Source organism: Epinephelus fuscoguttatus, linkage group LG10, assembly GCF_011397635.1.
Source record: "Epinephelus fuscoguttatus linkage group LG10, E.fuscoguttatus.final_Chr_v1".
Lineage (NCBI taxonomy): Eukaryota > Metazoa > Chordata > Actinopteri > Perciformes > Serranidae > Epinephelus > Epinephelus fuscoguttatus.
This window is the reverse complement of record NC_064761.1, coordinates 13,882,270-13,905,362: the sequence shown is the minus strand read 5'-3', so window position 1 is coordinate 13,905,362 and position 23,093 is coordinate 13,882,270. Positions and strand designations below refer to the sequence as shown.

At 39.5% G+C, this 23,093-nt stretch overlaps 1 protein-coding gene across 5 annotated transcripts in view; it reads left to right on the top strand.

Moving 5' to 3' along the window:
- The window catches only part of LOC125895515 (discs large homolog 1-like protein), a 134,824-nt gene extending 113,848 nt beyond the window's left edge, over nt 1–20,976 (top strand). Inside the window, exons 17-26 of one of the 5 annotated variants that reach the window (XM_049587411.1) lie at nt 3,399–3,581; nt 8,409–8,472; nt 9,802–9,817; nt 11,436–11,477; nt 11,941–11,991; nt 12,235–12,336; nt 13,123–13,295; nt 13,388–13,497; nt 14,342–14,433; nt 15,540–20,976. In XM_049587411.1, the coding sequence (XP_049443368.1) occupies nt 3,399–3,581; nt 8,409–8,472; nt 9,802–9,817; nt 11,436–11,477; nt 11,941–11,991; nt 12,235–12,336; nt 13,123–13,295; nt 13,388–13,497; nt 14,342–14,433; nt 15,540–15,646 (940 nt within the window). In that variant the 3' untranslated portion in view covers nt 15,647–20,976. The remainder of the gene's footprint in view (nt 1–3,398; nt 3,582–8,408; nt 8,473–9,801; nt 9,818–11,435; nt 11,478–11,940; nt 11,992–12,234; nt 12,337–13,122; nt 13,296–13,387; nt 13,498–14,341; nt 14,434–15,539) is intronic. The other 4 variants (XM_049587412.1, XM_049587414.1, XM_049587415.1 and 1 more) reach the window with 4 other exon arrangements.
- Nucleotides 20,977–23,093: the final 2,117 nt, after the last annotated feature.

The following is a 23,093-nucleotide window of genomic DNA, read 5'->3' as shown; positions in this document are numbered from 1 at the left end:
AATCATTTGGTATGTGTGGAATTCTCAAAATGAGAGCAGTTTGTTTTTTATTCTATATTTTCTGCTATAAGGTTTTTTATACACTCACATGTGACAGCTGCCCTTTACTTACTGTTGCATGCGTCTGTGGACCCACTAATGCAAATGCGATCCTGCACTTCACATGTCCAGTATATCCCGTAACCTTTCATATGCTGTCTCCCTCTCTGATGTCCATTACTATTTTAAATCATTTTAATTTCTTATGATGGTATGAAAACATCTCTAAATGTCTCATTAAGTTGTGCAGCTGCTGTAGAGCTACCACTGCTACCATGTTATATTCTAGCTCATGGCAGAATACATTTTCTTTTTACACATTTTCACTCATATATTTTATTTAGAAATTTTATGAAGCCACGACAATTGTAGATTAAGATTCAATTTATTTTGTTAACACTAATTAATTTCCAAATAATTTCCCCAGAAGCTGCAGTGTTGTGAATATAGTAGTTACATTTATTAAAGTAAATTACAAAATAAATGTAATTGTTGTTGTTACAGTTACTGAGAGAAAAAAAGTATTTAAATTAGAGTTACCAGTTAAAATGTTGGTTACTACAAAGCGGTTAAATTAAAAGATATTCTTTTTGGTATAACGTTTCTGGGCATATTTCAGGTTTTTTGTTTAAAACAGTTTAAAACATTTGTTAAAAAATCAGAAAGCAATCAGATATAAAAATGTACATTACTTTGTTTAAGTTATTAAGTAGTGGTTGTATGACTTATTAAATTTTTAACAGAAGGCCCGCCTCTCAAATCATCTGATTGGACAATGGGAAAATGAGATGAGAAAAAAGACAATGGATGGGGCACTCTTTCACTCTTTGTTGAAGTTTTTTCAACTGGAGGAGTTCAAAAATGCCAGGTGCCTAGAGTGTAGAAATGCCAGGTGTGTCGCAACACAAAAACCACAAGCAAAAAGCTTAATTCTCATTAAAAACAATTACAGAAAGCCACCTCCAGCTGCTAAATTGCTTTCTGTGTGATCGGGGCCTAAACTGTAATATGTAACCTATTACATTTAAAAACTCTACTCAACTCAACTCAACTTTATTTATATAGCACTTAACACACAACACCGTTGATCCAAAGGGCTCAACATCATACACAGAGGAAAACAAAAAGTAAAAGAAGAGAACAAACAAGAGAAAAAGAATATTATAATCAAAGATAATAGTACAATTAGAATAAGGTGCTGATAAGGATAATAGTAATAATAAAAGCACAAATAAGGCACAGACTTCAGTTTAAAAACTTGGGGTGGTTGGCTTAGGCACAATCAAAGGCGGCGGAATACAGGTAAGTTTTTAAATGACTTTTAAAAATCTCAATGGTGGGGGAGAACCAGATGGGAGGAGGAGGAGAATTCCACAATTTTGGGGTAGCGATAGAGAAACTCCTGTCCTAGATCTCGGGACTGATAAATACCTTTGATCGGAGCATCTTAGCTCTCTGATTGTAGGAGGGGGCGAGACCCCAAAAGTAACCCTCCAAGTACTGGTTATTTGGTACTAATAGAGACTTAGCTCACATTACCTTCAGACTTTTTGTCAGAGGACAGCGGGGATACTGAACATGGAAATGTGTCTACAAGCAAACATACAATTTAAACAGATGTAAAGAGTCTTGCAAGAAGTTTCCAATGATGAATTATTGATTAATGAATATTTACTTGGATTTAAAAAGAGCATTTCTTTCAAGGAAGTTCCTCTTAAAAATCAATTTTAAACTCAGCACAACTAACTTAAGTATAGTCTACAGTTTCATAACTTTCAGCAAGTTTCAGCAAGTGCCCCAAAACAGAATATGTTCATGTTTAAGTGACAAAATCGAAGTTTGGCAATATCACCAAGCATGTCTCAAAGGGCTGTACAAATAATAATTTTTTATTTTAAATTCAAATTCCAATAACACAAATCACAATTTGCTTCAGAGGGCTTTAAAACACATGACGTACAGAGGGAAGTCTGTGTTCAGTTCAGAGTTGATAGATGGGTAAACAAAACACAGGGCTTCATGGAAACCACTGTTTGTTTCCTGTTTCCAACCAATGGTCAGTGTTGTTTTTAAGCAAGCAAGACCACAATCATTCCATAACCTTGACTACAAGGTTTTTATTGTTACCATGACAACAAAGCTCCCCAAACCTCGGGGAAGTCGTCAGTTTCGCCCAAACCACAATCTTACCCTAACCCTATACCAAGTTGTTTTTCTGTCCAAACCAAATCTTAACCACAGTGGTGTCACATTCAACAGTGATGTGTGATGGTTTTGAAAGGCACAGATAAACAAACATCATATTTTGTTGTGAAATTTTGTTGCTATTATTTCCATGTAATTAGTTCCAAACACATTTTTCCAGCAATCTTTAAAGAAATTATAGGAAACAATATCCCTGTAAAATAAATGTTGCAATGGTGGTCCTGGTGCTACATGCAAATATGTCAGATGACTTTCTACCACTTTGAAAGTAACATTTTAGCAGCCAGCTAAATATATAATGCCGTGTGTGGAAGTCTTTGTTTTATCATCTTAAATCTAACATCAATAAAACATGTGGTGGTGTTTTTTGGTTCTGATGTCAGACTCTGCGTCTACCTCTCTGTCTGATTTTCTCTCAGTTTCTCCTTCACTGTCTATGTTCTGTTTTATTGATGAAGGCAGTAGGGACTTTAGGGGATGCTGGTTATTTCAGCTCTAGTTCCTTTGCACACACACACACACACACACACACTTTGCTGGCCTACTTTCCCAGGTCTTTTCCCTCTGGACGGATTTGGAACTCTGTGGTCACCGTTCAGACACACACACACAACATACACACACAAATAGACTGACATGCATGCAGACAGATGTGTACGATTGCACACACACACACACACACACACACACACACACACACACAGGCAGGCACACACACACACACACACACACACACACAGGCAGGCACAGACAAGGTCATAAATGAATAGTGGAGAAAAGCAGTCCTCAGCTGTTTTGGCTCTTATTTACTACAACTGTCTGTCTGTCTGTCTGTCTGTCTCTTTGTCTTGTTTTGTCAGTTTAGTGTGTTTGTTGTGTGGATGCCGAGCTCTTGTCAAAAGTATTTTTTTTCTAAATTGGAATGAAGAACAAATTTTAGGGAGAATATTTTATTATTTCTAACCGCAAAATGTGTGTTAGTTTCATATTTAAGAGAATGCAAAATAAGAAGCATTTAATCATCAGTGTCACTAAATGAATGACTCATCAGTCTGATTCTGTCCCCTCTAGCAGATCGTAATATAACACTGTAATTGTGTTTTTAACTAAATGTTTGTAAAATGAAATTGTTTCTTTTCTCTGTCCGCCTGCAGAGCGTTGTTCGACTACGATGGAAGTGCGTCAGATCTGAGCGCGCCCAATCAGGCCCTGCCATTTCATTTCGGGGATGTCCTGCATGTTAGCAGCGCCGGCGAAGAGGAATGGTGGCCCGCCCGTCACCTCAGCCCCCCGCCTCCAAACTGCCCTGAAGTCGGAGTCATCCCCAGCCGTAGGAGGTCAGACTTCAAAGGGTTTGGGTCGGGAGTGGGCAGCTCATTTTATTGATTGGAGTCTGTGAAGCTAGTTCAGTCAGTTGACTCCAGCCTGACTCCTCTCACTGCATCAAAGAGTTTACCTGCTGTACCTGTTAATCATGACTGAGGCTGTCATGGCGTTGCTTACTGTCACTCACCGCTACTGCTGCTGCTGCTCTTCATAAAGTTTATTAAGTAGCTCCACCTCCACCCTAGAACCCACCTGTAGGGCAGTTTACTATCCTTCTTCCTCACTTCCTGCCATCCTGAGCTCAGTGAGGGATCAACAAGGTCAGAGCCTTGATGCCAAACATCAGTGCTGTACATTCTCTATAGTCGCATGATTAATTTTACACGAGTTGCTCTTCATCTCCTCCAGTTAATCTTTCCCTTTTCATCCTCCTTCTCTCCTCCTTGTGTCCCTTTCTTCACCTCCTCTCTCCTACTCCCCTCCTCTCATCCTCATCCACTCCCATTTTTTCTGCTCCTTCACTTTCTCTACTTCTCCTCATCTCTTCCTGTCTTTCCTCCTTGTCTAGTCTTCCTTTTTCTCTTCCTCTTTCTGTTTCACCTGCTCCTCCTGACCCGTCTCTACCCTTCACTCCTCGTTACATTCTTCTTTCTCTCTTTTTGTCTTCTCCTGTTCTTGCCTCCTCGTCCCCCTTTTCCTCTCCTTCTCTGTTTCATCTGCTCCTCTTCCTCTCCTTCCCTCATGCCCATCCTGTCTTCTTCTCCTTGTTCTCTCTTCTCCTCATATCTCCCTGTCCTCTCCTCATCATCTTCCTTCTTGACCTTCTCTTCATTTTACCTGCCCACCCACTCCCTTTCTCTTCTCCTTGTGCTCTCCTTCATCTTTTTTTCCTCTTCTTCTCATCTTCACCTGTCCTTGCCTCCTCGTCCCTTCTTCCTTCTCCTCTCTTCAATGGTTTCACCTGCGCCTCTTACTCTCCTTCCCTCATCCCCATCCTCTCCTCTCATAATTTTCTCTTCTCCTTTTCTCCACTTTTTTTTCCTCCTTATACTCTTCTTGTTTCCTCCTGTCCTCTCCTCCTTATCTCCTGATCTCCTCCTCCTTTTTCTCTTTCTGTTTCACTGTCCCTCCTCCTCCTCCTCTACACCTTTTCTCTCCTCCATGTGTCATCTCCTCCTTTCTTCAACTTCGCCTGTCCTTACCTGCTCATCCCTTTTTCCTTCTCCTCTACTCATCTGTTTCACCTGCTCCTGTTCCCCTCCTTCCCTCATCCTCTCCTCTCCTTCTCTTCTCTTCTCTTCTCTTCTCTTCTCTTCTCTTCTCTTCTCCTTCTTTTCTCCTCTTCTTTTCCTCTTCCTTCCATATCCTCCTGTCCTCTTTTCCTGGTCCCCTTGTCCTCCTCTCTCTGTTTCACCAGCCTTTCCGCCTCTCTCTCTCCCCCCCCCCCTACTCTCTTCCTCCCTCCTTGTACTCTTCTCCCTCTACTCACCTCATGTCCTCCTGTTCTTGCGTCCTTGTCCCCTCTTCCTTCTCCTCCCTCTCCCCCCTGCTGTCTCACCTGCTCTTCCTCTCCATCCCTCACGCCCACCCTTTTCTTTTTTCCTGTTTTCTCCCCCTCTTCGTGTTTTTTCCATCTTCTCTTCCTCTTTCTTCTTCTCTCCTTGTCTCCCCTGTCCTCTCACCTTCTCTCCTTTTCCTTTATCTCCTTTTTCTCCTGTTTCACCTGCTCCTCCTCCTCTCCTTCCATCCTCTCCCTCCTCTGCTCCCATTTTGTCATCTTTGTTCTCTTCCTCCTCTTCATCTCCTCCTCCTTCTTCTCTGTCTGTTTCACCTGCCCCTCCTCCCCTTGCCTCCTGCCCTCCCTCTGCTCCTCTTTTTCCAGTCCAGCACAGCTATCAGCAGTGGAGAGTTTCAGATTGGTTTCAGCTTACGTCGGTGTGTCATTTTGCTGCTGGCTCATAACACTGCAAACATCATCATTATGTAGAATCTGCTGAATGTAAACCTGTGGGCCAAACTCCTTCCTCTCGCCTCCTCTTTGTCTCCCAGCGGAGGAGGGGGGAGACAATACAGAAGTCTTGTTACCATCTCTGACAGAGCAAGAGAGGTGATGAGGATGGAGGGGTGTTGGAAGTGAGGGAGTGTTAAGATGACAGTGAATGAGTGAAAGAGGGATTAGGGCTGTAAGGATGAGTGGGAGTGAGCAAATGAAACATAGGATGGATGGATGTAGAGATTGTCACACAGGTTTAGATGGTGGGGTATTAATAGTTGCAGGTGTTAGAATAGAGGCTGGGTGTTAGAGGCTGGTGCATTAGGGGTAATAGAATAACTGAGTTGTAGAGAAAAACTAATCTAACTTTACTTATTATAGAAAAGTATTAAAGAGGATTTTCGAGTGCAGCCACCAGAGGTTTGGATATTAGTAGAGGGAGCATTAAATACAGAATATTATAATATAGGTTTGAAAGCTGTGGGAGGAGAGTGTTGATCAATTATTGATTATTAGAGGCTGGTGTGATATGAGGTCTAATATGTGAAGTTAATTAGGATAAGAAGCAGCTTTTTTGATAAGGGCTGTCGTCTGATCTCAACACGTGTCCTGTCTGGCCCTCCTCCTCCTCCTCCTCTTCCTCCTCCTCCTCCTCCTGTCCTCCTTCTTCCTCGCCTTCTCCCCCTTTTCTCCTCTCATAATCTCCTCCCGTGTATCCTCTCCTCCTCCTTTCTCCCTCAGTCTCACTGCCTTCTTCTTCTGCTACTCTTTCTGGTCCACCTACTCCTCCTCCTCTCCACCGTTTCTCTGCCTCCTCTCTCACTCCACCACTTCTCTATTCCTTCTCTGCCTCTCCCCCACCTTTACTCCTTCCTCTTTCTCTCTTCTGCCTCTCCTCCTTATCTCCTCTTCCTCTCCTCCTCTCCCACACCTTTTATCCCTCCTCTCCCTCTGTCTTCTGCCTCTCTTCATCTCCTCTTCCTCTCCCCTCCTCTCCTTGCTTTGTAGTTGCCTTCTCCTCATCCCTCCTCCTTCTAACCCCCCTTTTCTCCTCTCCTCATCATCTACTCTTTCTCTCCTCCTCCTTTCTCCCCCCGCCTCCTCTCTTGTCTCACAGTTGCTTTCTCCCCTGTCCTCTACTTATTCTAATCCTCCCATTCCCCTTCTTTCTTCTCTTCTCATCCCCTCTTCCTCTCTTCCTCCTTTCTCCTCCCACTCCTCTTCGTCTCACAGTTGCCTTCTCCCCTATCTGCTCCTCCTCCTAATCCTCTCATGGCCTTCTTCATTCCTTCCCTCCTTTTCTCCGCTTCCTCTCCTTCTCCTCCCCCTCTGCTCTCCTCTACTCCTCTCTTGGTTGCCTTCTCCCCCATCCTCTTCTTCTCCTAATCTTCCTTCTTCTCCCCCTTTTTCTTGTCCTTTCCCTTCTTTTCTTTCTCACTCACCTGCTCCTCGTACTTTCCTTCCCACCTCTTCCTTCTCTCCTCTCCTCCGCTCACCTCACCTCCCCTCCCCTCTCCAGTCCTTCTCAAGTAATACCCACTGAGTTTTGCTGTAAAATCACTTTGTAATCATGTTATTTGAAGGAATAAAAAAAGAGGAGAGAGAGGAGGAGACTATAGAAACACAGCTCATGTGCCAGTGTACTAATGTAAACATGCTCACGTGAAGTTATTGTTGGGTGTTAAGGCCTTTCAGAGCCGAGCTGTCATCAAGGATTAAAACCGAAGAAAAGCCTGCGGTCTAACATTGTTCCTTTAGTTGTTATTGTAATTTCTGCTGAGGACCTTGATGCTGCTGGTCTGTTTTCGATGACAGTTCTTTGGCTGTTTACAGACATTAGGAGGGTAAAAGCTGCATTATTCAAGATGTTGTATAAAAACGCATCTGGCTCTTCAGCCTAAATTATAAAAATGAGGCTTCAACAGAGAAACAGGTCCCTGAGCTGAGACGCTGGAGGTTCACCTTATTTGAAATTCTAGTGTTGAATGTGATCACCAGCAGGAAATGGCCCTGCACAGGAAGTGACAAATCTAAATTTAAACTAAGGAGACAAAAGTGTCTCAGCAAGCAGAACCTCTATGAGAAGAAAGTGTCTTTGCTTCCCCGAAACTGAAGTATTTTGGTTTTGTCTTACTCTTATCCTTTTGTATTTGTTATAAGGTAATCACTTTCAGCTTCAGTGCACATGAAGCTATCTTCTTTTTACTATCAAGTTACATAATACCTGGATGTTAAAGTCAACACAATTCAATCTGCTCACTACTATTCAAAAATCCCATAATCTCATAGTGCTGCACAAACAAGAAACATCCAAAAATACTTGAAATATAGTAATCTACCAAACAAACTTTTTAAAAAATGAATGCATTCATTGTGTAAGTTCTAAATGTGAAAAGATCTGAGTGCGATATTAAAGTGATTCTACAGTTTCAGGGTAGTGTGAAGATGATGATACTGTGATAACAGGTTTGATCTCCCAGACATCAGAGGAGATCAAATAGAGTTCACATTCTTTTGGTTAAAGCTTAATTATTTCACCCTGAACAATTACTATTTCTTAGGCTGTATCTCACTAAATGCAATGAAGTAATAAATACTGTCTGACATGCTGGAAGAAAGTCTCATAAGTGATGCTTGATTTGTTTCTGAAATATCCTTCACAAGAAATCTTTCCCTGTTTCCCTACTAAACACCATCTCCTGTGCGAAAGAACATATTTTTAAACTTAGTCTGAAAAGCGAGAGATTCAAACCAAGGGTACAGAAAGTAAATTCAGATCATTTCGTTTGCGTCTGTCCTCTCAGCATTTCACTTAATGTTTTTCCCCTGTCTTTCAATCTCACAGGGCAGAGAAGAAGGAGAGGTCGAGGCTAAAGACGGTCAGAGTAACAAGGTCTCAAGACAGATCGGTGAGTAGCAACAGTTTTTATATAAAGTATATATGTTTGGTACTTAAAAACGTAATCATGGTGTTGATACACTAACCACCATTAGGTTCATTATTAAAGGTTGTTGCCGAGATTAAACTATTTATAAGAGATGCTCCTATTCCCGTGTGTCAGACATTCTCTAAAACAGCAACATAACAATATAAAGCATGAACACAGTGTGAAACTCTTAAAAACAGCTTTCCAATGAGCTCCAGTCCTCAAATATAAACTCGAATGACAATGTGTTGAGTTGCTGTTGGACCAGGTGCTGAACAAGTTTTGACTTTGTGTTATTCGAGGAGCAAAGTGTTTTTCCACCTGTCCACTCAATTGTGTATATTTGTGCTGTTAATAAAATCGGATTAGAAACAATACTTCCACACAGAAATGTTAAACCTATTTACCATTTATTATCTAAGTGACGAAACAACTAAAGAAGTGGAAAATTAATTTAACAGGTTTAAAAGAAACTTACATTTCAATAGTTGGGTAAGGCAACATTACTGTACATCACATTTCATATGTAGGTGAGTGCTTTGTGTAAGTCATTGAGACTAAATATTGAAAAAATTGACTAAAAATTGATGAGTCAAAGAAAGAGTCGACCTAATATGTTTTGTCAGTGACAGCCAGAACACCTGTTAATAGGAAAAGCGTAGACAGGTTAACTATCAATTAGAGGCTAATTAAAAGTACACAAACTAGCTTCGTATTTGTGATTTAGAAAGTTTGCAGTCTGAGTTCACAGGCGAGACCACGATGAGACTTCACACAGCGTGATGATGAGGGCTGACACACGAGTCTAACACAAGCTATTGATATCACTGTGTTGTCAGCTCGCTCTCTGTTTTCCTCGCACTGTGTGAATCAGCAAGTCTGCACGGTGAAGAGCTGATAATTAAAAATGTTCACACAAACACACACACATACTGTATCCCCTGGCTTCATGCTTTGAAAAAGACTGCAAATTAGTCTTGCGTGTGGCGTCGGCGGCTTAGTGGAAGAGCAGGTGCCCCATGTACGGGTTCGACTCCAGCCTGTGGTCCTTTGCTGCATGTCACTCCCACTCTTTCTCTCTCTCCCCCTTTCACACGTGTCTGTAAAGGCTAAAAAATGCCCCAAAAAATATCTTTAAAAAAAAAAAAATTAGTCTTGCGTACTCAAACTGTGCGTGTGTGTGTTTATGTACATGTATTAATCATATTGTGGGGACATAAATCTGTTTACACAGCCACATTGTGGGGACTTGCATTCCTTATGATCATCTTCAGTATGAATAATGGTCTGTCTTTCTCTTTCTCTCTGCAGGATCAGGATGATAAAGGTAGGTATTCTCTCCATCAGTGACACCTGCTGGTCAGTATATGTAACTTCAGCTTAGACGCTACTGTACCTTTCACTTCCAAAGTGAGAAAACAGGGGTTTTGAAATGGACAGTAACATTATTTGAATCCATAAGGCAAGTAAAGTTATAACACCATAGTTTAAAAATACTCTGTTACGTAAAAGTCCTGTATTAGCAACTGGAGGTGTGGAGTTTATATAAGTAGGCATTTACATGGGCGTTGGTTCAACAAAAGTCAAGGTATGGCAATGTCGCATTACCTCATGGAATTATGGTGCTACTGAAAAATGTTTTAAACACCCAAATAGCTCTCTCTGATATCCACAATGCAAAATGTTTGCATGTAATGTGAGAGTTACAGAGAGTAGTGAAAACACCTTTGTTCCTATCTTTTCTTGCACGTATTCCAGCACCATGGACAGAGAACGGAGATATTATTATCATTAGAAATGCATTGAATTGCGTGCTTATTTTTTGTAGGCAACTAAGGGGTGTTCAAACCATAGCAGAACCTAAGGCTAATTTGGCACAAAATAGACAAATTAATTACAGTTTTAAAGTATAGGACCTGACTACATTTGAATTAATTGGTTAAAGAAAAGAAAAAAAAAATCGCAGACATCATTAGTATAGGCTGTTGGGTACTTATCTAAAGCAGCTGAGAAGATTTTTTCCATCACACAACTTCATAAATTACATGGAACCAACAACATTATTCACTGACACTTATTTTCACTATTATCAACCTATCAGAGATCTATAGACAAATAGTCCGCATTAGTGTGCATATAGTAGATTGTACTAATACATGCACACAATGACCATAACGAACACATAATGTGATCACAGCCACACGCACACATTCAAACACTCAAAACTTGTAATAGGCTATGTGTCTTAATTTACCCACTTTACATTGAAATTAGTTTCTTATTTTATGTTATTTATTTATTTATTTATTTTTAAACGTGATACCAGGGTAAGGCAGCTGCCATGTCTTGCCATACGCAGCTGAAGCTTGTGGGAAAGTAGGAGGCAAGAGGTCTAATGAGAGATCGTATTTAGATACATTATGGTACCTGTGCTGCTTTGATTTTGACCATACTGTTTTCTCTCACAAGTCCCCAAACTCAGTTTAATAGGAAATTAGTGAAGTAACCCTTCAAAATTTCTCCTTTATTTATTTTAGAAAAATAATATTTCAAGCCCAAATGGGCTGTATTTCAGAGGAATTCTCTTGACTTTGCTTTACCATTATTAATGTGAGTACACTGAAAATTTAAAGGTAGCTACATTTAACTGTGTTGTCTTTTGGAAGCTGTTATTTTCAGGTGTCTGCATACTTTTGGCCATGCCCTGTAGGATTTGCTAGAGATTGTATAATGCTGGTATAGGCTCCGGCCTGCTGCTCACCCCAACAGGATAAGCAAATATAGAAAATGGATGGATAGAATGATATCGTGTGGCGAATGGTTTCTGTTATAAGTGAAGGTGTGTCGTCGGTTGTTTGACATTGAAACTTTGCAAGTTTGCGTGTGTGTGCGTGTGTGTTTGTATGTGTGTGTGTTGCTGACTTTGACCTGTCTTGTCCTTCCAGAGCTGGTAACCTCTGGCACCAGCGATAGTGAGAGTAGTTCCTGTAAGTCTAGACCCTCCTCTGTCTCTTTCTCTCTGTCCTTCCTTCTTTCTTTCATTCTCTCCCCAACAGTCTTTTTACTCTCTCTCTCTCTCTCTCTCTCTCTCTCTGTCTCTCTTTCGCTCTCTCTCTCTTCTTTCTTTGCTCGTTCTTGTTCAGTTTTATTTTGATTTGTGTGAGTGTGTTTCTCTGTGTGTGCTTGTGTTTTTGTGTGTTGTGATTCTCGTGTTCGTATGTGCACGTGAGTGTTTGTGTGTGTGTGTGTGTGTGTGTGTGTGTGTGTGTGTGTGTGTGTGAGTGAGTGAGTGAGTGTACATGTTACCTTTCTCTGCTTCTCCAGCCTGCTTTTCCAGAGCTGTTGAAGAAGTTAAGCCCAAAAGTAGAAAAGAGTTGGTTGTGTTTTGTTGTCAGTAATCCCACCCGCTGTGCCTCTAAACGTGTCCATCATTTCTCTTTGTGCGATCAGCTGGCCAAGAGGAGACCCTCCTCACCTACCAACCTGTCATGCAGCAGGAAGGTCAGTGCTTAACGTCATGTCATCTTTTAATTCTAGTTTCCTCAAGGTTCATTCATTTTTTTTTATGTCATTTTGTCTTGTGAAATTTGGTTATTGGAGGTATTCATCAGCATAAACACAAATTATTAGTTTAATATAAGTTTTGTAATTTGTATTATTTTCAAGTTTGGGCAATGCATAATTGAAATTACTTAGTGTGTCTTGTGTGTTTGTATCAACCTGGTTCTGTTTGTTATATCCCAGTTAATTACACGCGGCCAGTCATTGTGCTTGGACCAATGAAAGATCGGGTCAATGATGACCTCATCTCAGAGTTCCCTGACAAGTTTGGCTCCTGTGTCCCACGTGAGTGATTTAATTTTGTGATAAATCTCACCAGGGTCCTCTTAAATAATAATTAAATAATGGAACTTTGTACACAAGGCAACAACACATTATGAAAATTATAAAATCATGTTAATGATCCTGTAATGAAAGATGCCATAAAATAAAGTGTACATTTTTTTGTAATATACTTTTCACTACATTTTTATGTACTCACTAGAGAAAGTTAACTAAAAGTAAATGTTACAGTTGGTTATGCAGGGCAACAAGTATAGGACCCAAACACAGACAGAGGAGGCAGCTGAATGACTTTGTTGATTTTATTGGTGAATTAACTTACAAGCATATAAGTTAGACAAGCAAGTAACAGGCACACAGGTAGGTACAGGTAAACATACAGATAATAGATGCTTGAACTTAAAAACGCAAAGCAGGAAACCAACAGAACAACTAGGATGCAAGGGGTGAATGAAAATGGGCTGGTTAAATATCAAATAGTTTGAATCCTCAAAACTGGTTTAACCTCAAATGTTCTTTCATCCAATCTGCAAAAAAATGTAAGGTGTAAATATGTAATAAAACATGTACTTGATGTGGCTATAAAGTTGTATGTTTGGTTCAAATACTTCAACATTTAAAGCCTAACCTAATTTTTGACCCTTATCAATAAATGGATCTTTTGCAAATCCACAGCTTGACACATACATAACAGCAAATGCAAAATGTTATAAAACAAAGGGACCTGATCATGTGCAATTATTTATTATTAAATAATACCTTAATCTGTGTAAAATCTATGACCCTCAGACACAACGCGGCCGCGGCGAGACTACGAGGTAGACGGCAGAGATTACCACTTCATGTCCTCCAGAGAACTCATGGAGCGAGAGATTCAGGAACATAAGTTCATAGAGGCTGGACAGTACAACAACCACCTGTATGGAACCAGCATACAGTCTGTCAAAGAAGTCGCTGACAAGGTGAGTTAAAAAAAAAAAAAAAGCGATAGAAGAGAGGAGATAAGGTACAAAGGACACAGGACACAGAAACAACTCTTATGTCTCTCTTGCAGGGTAAACACTGTATACTGGATGTATCAGGGAATGCGATAAAGCGTCTCCAGTTGGCAGGCCTCCATCCCATCGCTATCTTCATTAGACCACGCAATGTTGACAACATCCTGTAAGTAATGTAAATATTACCTCACCAAGATGTTGGCTGTGTTGCTTGTTTTTAAGCTTTTGACCATATTGCATGTTCCTATGAGTCTAATTCAGTTAACATGGAACTGGAGATGTTCAAATACTCTGGTCCTCTGAGCACTTTTAAGAGCACTCCGTCATGTTGGCTTAAATGTTGAGCCTTAACGTTCTTTCTTGTCAAAAACAGTCTGACCACATAGTCCATTTATTAGCCTGTTTTGAAGCTTTCAGCCATATCACATGGTCCTCGTCAGTCGCTTGGCTCTTGAGCTTAACTTTGCAGCACAACATGGATGACAGATCCTAAAAGGGCTCAGGGAATGAACACCTCTAGTTTCATTACAACTGAACAGGCCCCTATCTGCTGATCGGGACAATGTCATATGGTTGAAAGCTCCATAACAAGCTACTAAATGGACCTTGTGGTGAGATTGTTTTGTAGATTGTTTTCTGTATGTGATATTGAAAATATCCTTTAAATGATATACTATCATGCACTTTAAGCATCATCCTGTAAGCATTATTGGCAGTAGCATTAACAATGTTCTATGAGTATAATGCAAATCTGTTTTGAAGATGAATAATATACATTAAGATCACTAGTTCATACACTGTGGTGAATAAATGAGAATAAACTCATTTATTCACCACAGTGTGTTGGTGCAGTTACAGTGTAATATAAGCTTCTTATCATCATGTCATTTGATCACCACTGAATTTAACAGTGAGGTCAAAGAGGCTGCTGAGGGTTTCATTTCATGTAAAAGATGTTGTAAATTTTTGTAAAGTATCTTGATGTTTGAAACTTTTGTCGGTCTCTCCAGAGAGATGAACAAGCGTTTCACTGAGGAGCAGGCGAGGAAGACCTTCGACAGAGCTGTCAAACTGGAGCAGGAGTTCACAGAGTTCTTTACCGGTTAGTTACCAGCACACAAACACATATGTTTGGAGGGTATTTTTAGCCTTTATTTGACAGTCGAGGTGTTGAGAGAGATGTGAAACAGGAGAGACAGAGTTTGGCAACAAAGGTCCCCCAGCTGTAATCAAACTGTGATGTTACAGTTATGTAATATACGCCTTAACCATTAGGCTATCTCGTGTGTTTAATCCATAGAAAAGCAAAAATTTAAACAATTTGCAGTTTTATGTGGAGTTTTGTGCTGTGACTCTTGGCAAACAACGGCTAGACACAGTGACTTCCTGGAGCCTTGTTGTCACAGTGAGACAACCAGCAGAGATGCTGCATTGAAGTTGTGGGCGGGTGGAGGTACTGTTGTTTCTTAAGAAACAGTTGCAGCAGGGAGTTTCTTCCAAACTTTGAACAGAAAAATAAAACATATTAATCATAAGGGGTGTAACAATATCGATCTGAATCAGTATATTTATGCAGTGATCAATAATCCAATGTGATTAAAAGTGAAAATGTTGATACATAGCATCATGTTTAAAGGTCCAGTGTGTAGGATTTAGGGGGATATATTGGCAGAAGTGGAATATAATATAATAGGTGTTTTCTTCAGTTTATAATCAGCTGAAAATAAGAATCCTTGTTTTTGTTACCCTAGAATGAGCTGTTTATATCTACATAGGGAGGAAGTCAACTTCCACAGAGATCACCATGTTGCTCAACCATGTTTATGCAGTAGCCTAGAACTGACAGACCAAACACTGGCTCTAGATAGAGCCATTCACGTTTTTGTTTTGGCCACCGTAATTCGCAGCTCCTCCACAACAAGTCAAACAATGTCAGAAAAAGACTGATCTGTAACATGAAACTGTTTTATTCAGTGTTTCTATTGGTTTAAATCACTGGGGTCCATTTGTTTTGGATCATCACTTTTTTCCCATATAGGAAGCCTGTGTGTAAAGAACAAACACACACTCTAATATACAGGAGCTGACCTTTAAAGGTTACTTCTTCTTTAATGGAGATTTTAATTGCACACACGGTGGGGTAGTGGTGATACTTTTTAGTAAATGTTGTGTTAGGATATTAATTTTTTGCTCCCTCTCTGTCTGCAGCTATCGTCCAAGGCTCGTCTCTGGAGGAAGTGTACTCGCAGGTGAAGCAGATCATTGAGGAGCAGTCCGGTCCTTACATCTGGGTGCCCACCAAGGAGCGACTCTGAATAAACATACTACATGATCACACACATCACTCCTTCAACACTTCCTACATCTCTAATTTTCTATTATCAGCCTGCTTCCTCTCTCTCTTGTACACACATTACCACACACACACACACACACACACACACACACACACACACATTTACACAAGCACATAAAGTCGGACGAGGCTGGGACTATCTGGGACTGCGACTTCCTGAAGTGGGAGGGGCTAATGTCTGTCCAGCAGCCTATTGGTGGATCTTCCTACAGCTCAGTTCCTTAATGTTTAAGGAGGTGGTTCAAATCAAGGCGACACATACCATTATCTGATTTGATTTCATTATTGTTCTTCTTATTGTTGTTGTCGTTGTTGTTTTCATATTAACGAAGGGTAATGCATTCATGTATGGGTTTGTAATGATAATATTGTCACCAAGAGGCAGACTTTTGCACGCTGTAGCTTTAAGAGCATGTTTTTGGGACAAAATCTTGATCTCCCTCCCGGTCTGTCTGTCTGTCTGTCTGTCTTTCCTCACGGCATTGCTCCCGTTTAGTCTTTTTCTATCTTTCTCTCATATCTCATCCTTTCCTCCTCCTTTCCCATTTAGACTACAGACTATAGGTATGAGGTGAAAACTTAACGTGCTCCAGCATTTTGGTATCAAGGGCCAAAATTAAACAATTATTGTTGAGAGACGTAGCACCAAAATAGTCATATGTAAGACGGGAATTCTATGATTGGGACTCTTGTTGATATTATTTGTAACAAGCAGAAATTCTCAATCAGAACTCAAGTAGAAATCTAAATTAGATAGCTTTAAAATAAATAAAGTACAAAGCCTCATAAAGTTTTTTGAGTCCATTTGGAGCCCTGAGCCTGTATTTCTCAAATTTCTGAAAATAATGCTAGGTTCTTTGCAAAAGGTAAAGTTTAAGACATCATTATCAAGCGTCTCACTCTTATTTACAGCAAAGAAAAGAGCAGCTATCAAGTGATCATATGATTAAATAGACATATGCTCAAAGTCTTAACAGCCAATCAGAGATAAGGATTTGCCGAACAGCTTCCCTATTCATTGTTTTTAAAAATACTTGCATTTCAGTCATTGGTATGTTATTCTCCAGGGACTTGTCATTTTAATTATTAAAAGGTTATTTTTATTTGTGTGAAATCCTCAATATATCCAGGTGAAATGAACAGTAATCAATTAAGGGATGAGAATCAAGAACTGGTTCCAATTAAGGACCAGTTCCAACTTGTCTGATCCATCAGAATCGTAAGCCCTTGAGCTTATTAATTCAGAGCCGGCATGTTTTTCATCAATCTTGTGTCTGCGTTGCTGGAAACATGCAACAAAGAGGAGTCATGGCGGAGAGGGAGAAACAGTCCAAAATGTGGCTTCATTTCACAAAGACAGACGACAACAGTGCCGCTATAATTTCTGTAGTATTATTATTATTATTTCAAGGAAATAAAGGGTGGAAACACCTGCAGCATGCTGAAACATCTGTCTACATAACATGGGATTAAATTCCAGAAATGCAATGTATTTGAGACTCTACACACAAGTGCCACTGGTTCCCAACCAAGAAACACATCTGTTACTGAGTGTAATCAATAAAAAATCAGCAGAATTGATAATGGTGTTGCTATTAATAGAACTGTATCAATTCCCATCCCTAAATCAGTACATTTAGAATGTATGAATATACAAACATGGATTAAATAACTGGCTAAAATGTAAACAAAAGGAAAACCAAAACAGGAGCAGGAAAGACATTTTGCTGTTGGTACACCAGAGATAACAAGTGTAATTTAGTGCCACGTTGACAAGTACAGATAATGAAGATGCATGGAAGGTAACTGCAAACAAAATCAGTGACAGATTTATCTTTGTTGTTTGCATCCTAATAAACATAGAAACAAAGAGAAGAAAACATGGCGTAGAATTCTATTACATGTTTAAATCCAATGCAAATAATACATGTAAATTCCCCAGTTGGGGAGTATTATATGTCAAAGGAAATTTGATAATAGTTTTCATAACTGAAAAAAGTGAAGGTTTTTAAGTCTAATATTTTATTTTAAGCTGTTTGATAAATACGGGCTCAGATCCTCTGTTAAAAAAAATAATAATAATCTATTACGCAAGTCTTTGTCCAACATGGGCTTCTCTGCCTCCTCTCCCCCTCTTCTTCCTCTTCGTCCTCTCTGTCTCATGCCTTCATCTCTCTCCTCCTCTCGTTCTCCACATTCACAGTGTGACATTAGTCGAGCACTCCGGCATCAAACAGTGTATCATCTTCTTCATCAACACTATCATCGCAATCATAATCATCAGCATCATCGTTATAGCTTTCCTTCTTACTGTAGTTGCACTAATGAGGGCTGGTTTCTTAAAAGCATCTTAGCGTGACAGAATGGATCCCAGTGTTTCAGGTATTTGGATGTATGATATACTTACTTTTCTTTAAGTTGTCAGTGATTATTATGCTGGTTTCAGAGAGGTCTGGGAACTCTTTATGGTCATATGCGGTATGTCATGCTACTGTTGCATAGGTAAAGACATCAGGTGAACTCCTCTGGTAAATGCTATTGTAAAGACTAACTAATCAACAACATTAGCTCTTTTTGTTACAGTTTTTTTTTTGTCATGCTGGATTTACAAGTTTGAGCCTTTAGTCCCAGTGTGCATGAATAACACCTGAAACTGCTCCATTTGTGACCTTAGTGCTCCGAACGCCACTCCATAGATACAGGCACATGGTGGACAATCAAAGCGTTATATTTTTACCTGTTATCCAGCGGTGGGTGTGTTTTAAATGATCATGCAGGTGTCTACAGTCTGCCCAGAGAGATCCAATTTACTATTCTTTATTTCTTTATTTTGGAAGCACCATTTTTGGCTTTATAGGCAACACAGCATGCAACTTTACAGTACAAGTAGCATGTGCTTGCTCTGTCATTCACATGACCCTTGCTTTGCACGTCTGTTGACTGAGGTGAACACAAGTCACAGAATATTTTAAGCTGTACTTGAACAGAACATAAAAGAGAGAAAACAAATCTCATCATATTGTGTGAAGGAAAGCACAGGCCTGGGTTAAAACCTAGCTTGAAAATGACTTTTATTCTCTTTTTCAGCACTGCAGCTGTTTTGTTGTACTGTTCTTCTTTATCGGGCCAATTTACATTTGCTTAACTGTGTGAGTAGCCTGAATATTACTATGTGTTTTTTCAAGTGGGCCCCTGTTTAGTTTGTACCATGCATAAGCACAAGGGCAGCATTATTCACATTTTGCCACACTGTGCTATGGCACTGATTGTCTGTGGGGGAAAAAACATTTAAAGGTCGAGCGTGTAGGATTTATGGGCATCTAAAGGCTGAGGTTGCAGGTTGCAACCAACTGTAACCAGTGTCCCAAGCATGTAGGAGAACAAGGTGGCTGACGCAAACAATGCAAACCTATCTAGAGCTCGTGTTGGTTTGTCCATTCTGGACTACTGTAGAAACATGACGGTGCAACATGAGCGGATTCCATGGACAAGGACCTGCTCCTTATGGCTCATTAGTTAGTTCAAGCTAATTAAAAGGTATTTTCAGGTGATTATACACTAAAGAAAACATACTCATATTCTTTTTCTGCCACTATATCCCCATAAATCCTACACACTGGACCTTTAAATGTTGGTTTAGCTGTGGGCAAACATTTTAACTTTATGGGCAGATAGCTAAAATATGTTGCATCACAAAAATACCATTGAAATCTCAACTGTCAGCTGGATAGCAGGTAAAAAATAACACTTTGGCTTTCCCCTTAAAGCAACTATATTCAATATTTTTATAACAATGTATGAAATGACAAAGTGAAAACAATGTGACAATGTGAACAGAGAATTATCAGCCAAATCTACAGCTCATCTCAGCTTTACAGAGCTTCATACCAAGTTTTCAGTTCATTGCTTAGCTGGTTTACTCTCAGCACTAACAGTGTTGGTTTTGGCTGCAGCAGGCAGCTGTTTTCAGTTTAAAAAGTTATAAAATCCCACTGTACGCTGCCTGCTCGGCCTGCTCAGACATAGTGAGCGACTAACTGGTAAATATAGTGGAGCATTTAGCAGCTAAAGAGCCAGATGTTTTGTTCAGGTGTTGGTGGAGACGAAGAACAGAGCTAGAAGAGAGTGAAGTCACAAATAGGGCTTACCTGAAACATGACCTCTGGTGTCGAGTGTGACATTTGAAATATCGAGATGCTTTTGGTAACACAGCCCCTGTATGGACCTTGTCAGCCACCCACTTCCCATCTCCATCGTCAACCCCCGAGGCGAATCCTCCAAGCTGACTGGAGACCAGAGACACACAGAAAGACCGTTCTGTCAACAGAGTAGCTCTTAGATCCAAATAATAAATAGTTTTGACCATACGTGTTTTGAAAGCTTTAATATTTCCTCACAGAATGTCCAGCTAAATTATTTCTTTCCATCTATAATCCTCTATGAATCCTGTAAACCAGTGTTGTTGTCAGTTGACAGAACCGGACTCTCTGTGTGACTCTGGCTGTGTGTTTTAGCCAGGGGACCATGCCACTGTCTGTTAGAGTAAAGCACCGATGCAAAGAATCTATTACAGAGATGGATCTACAGTATATCTAACATATTATAATATTTATCCCTGCTCTAACTGCCTATTTTGGTACAAAAAAAATAAAAGTCTTTATTGAGATTTACTGAAATCCCTCGACCAATGACCACAGATGATTATTCTTTTTGCATTGTGGAATGTGTATGATTGTGAATAAGATATAATACCTGCAAATATGAATATATTTTCCTTTATTTCATCTCTACTGCAGGTTTGTAGTGGTCTATTGATGTCTTGATGGGAAGGTGAAGCATCTGCTGACTCTTTAATGATTTTAAAAATGTCACTTTATTTTTTTCTCTCCTGTGCAATTCATTTTTTGACAATCCTTAGCTAGATAGCAGACAATGTTTTTTCCATGAGTACAGCATGCTAACACTCTCAGCTAGTACCTTTTCACTCTCTGCTAATAGCTTCTTGCATATGACATCATACATTGGTGCATTGTCCAGATGGAGGGCAGGCACCTGAAGGAACGACCAACACTGCACAAATGCTCATGATTGTTTACAGCTGTTCCAGTTGACCATACTGGGAAAAAACAAAGGCCACCTTAAACTTTAAATTGTATGGCATAAAGGGGAGAAATTAAAGATTAAAATAAAGAAAAATCTCACTGAAAAATAGCGGCACATGGATCAAAAGCCTCCATTTTCAGTCTGGATGGGCAGAGTAGACTAACATCAAACATAAACAGTAAAGTGTCTCTAGAGCACAAATGTCTTGTGTTTATTTGAACTAACAACAATCCTTTCCACACCTGGTATATCACCCAAGTTGTGGGAAAATTATTATTATTATTATTATTTTTCATTTTGTGCAGCTCACATCCAACATGAGTTTCAGTGATCTGAAGATACCTTCTGCCTGCAGGCTCATCCAGCCATTTTATGTTGTCACTTTGCTCTGTATCCAGTACACGCACATGGATTTATCACTTCCTGCCCTCCATCTGAATTTTCATCGCCATAATAGTCGGGTATTTGCACACAAGCTATTAGCATTAAATACAAAGTACAGCTGAGGCTGATGTGAATGTCATTAGTTTTGCAGGTGTTTGGTCAAAAAAGTTTGGACAAATTTTGACCTGATGATGGTGCTGGAGGAAAAGTCAGATGACCACCAAAGTTTTTACAATTTATCTTTAAGGGGAAGATGAATATCTGTTCCAGATTTTATGAGAATCCATCCATGAAGTTTGTCACATTTCATTGAAAACCACAAATAAGGACCTCATGGTGGCGCAGGAGGTTAAGTCAGATCATCAAGTCATTAGGGTTCATTCTCTGAGGAACATGAATATCTGTAAAGAATGTCATAGCAATCCATTAGTGGATATTTCTCTCTGGAACAAAGTGCTGGACCTAAGCAGTGTCTCCATTCCTGGAGCCAAACCTGCAGCATGGCTAAACATGGCTCCTGACCACTGTAGTGGTTTTGGTTTTAATTCTCAGAAGGATCTGTCAATTTACTATTTAAAGTGACTTTCCAAAGATCTTCATCCACGAAATAGAGTGTTATTCATAAGTGCCAGATTTAACACACAGATCTTTTATGTATTCATATATTCAACTGTCTCTCTCTTCTCAATTCTTTAACCCTTTTTCACAGATTCTCTCTCTCATACATAACACACTCTCACTCACAGTTGCTCAACTTAATCAGTCACTATGCTGCAACAGTTTGTTGGTCAGTTTCTGGGAAAGTGGTCACACCTGATAGCAGTTGCGTAAAAAAGAGATGACATGTTCGACGTCTTGTGCTGTACTCAGTCGTACTAAGTTCATGCTAGTGGAGAAACAAAAAGTTTCACTTGTATTTAACTTTAAAATGGTAAAGAAATTTAAAATATTACAAGTAATCCTTTGTAGATTCTGTAACATAATAATAACAACAGTTTTTCATGATCAAAAAATATCAATGCTGTCAAATCATGTAATGGGTTTCCTGGAAAGAGCTTATGTGGTATTACTTATGAAGAATTACTTATGAAGCTCCATTTAAACACAACTAAATATTTATTCATTTATGATAGAAAACTGTATTATATGTTGATTCATGTGTAAACAAATATAATATTTTTGCATGTTCAGCTTGACCTGCCGAGAAGTTTACACTCTCTTGGTTTTCCTGGCACATGATCCAAAGTGTATCTTTATTTTTCATCTAATAAGTACTGAATTACATAGGTCTTTCCAGGAAAGAAAATTATTATTAGAAATTATTAGGAAATTACAGGACTGTAAAAAAAAAAAAAATTAAATAAGCACAGAAGTTGTCCTAACTGTAGAGATTAAAACAATAATAAAGCAAAAGGAAAGGGGCATGAATAAAAGGCAAAGATTATAGAAAGGTAACATTTTGAGAGAAACATGCTGCTGAAGTGATTTGCTAGATGTCAAGATGTTTTAGTTGTTTTAAGAAAATTATGATCAAGGTCTTTTCTCCAATATATCTATTCATAATCATCTTTACAGATCTCACTTGAAGCTTTCCTCATTCAAAAGCAGGAGGTCTAAAGTTCACAGTTTCGCTCTCCTTGAGTTCATCCGGTCCTTTGGTACAAGGAGCCATAATCTAGTAATCAGGGTTTAATTTCCTGCAGTAAACTACAGAGTGAACAGAGATATAAGTCACCATGAATTATAAAACTGTGTTTACAGGTACTTTGGATGCACGCAGAGCCGGCTGTACGTGAATATAAGAAGACCTCAGTTTTATTGTGAAACACGTGAGAGACAGCGAGATCTGCTGTGTTTAAAAAAAGGATTCTTTGCATGTCAATTATGTAGCGTGAAACAGCTCATAAATGTTCTATGTA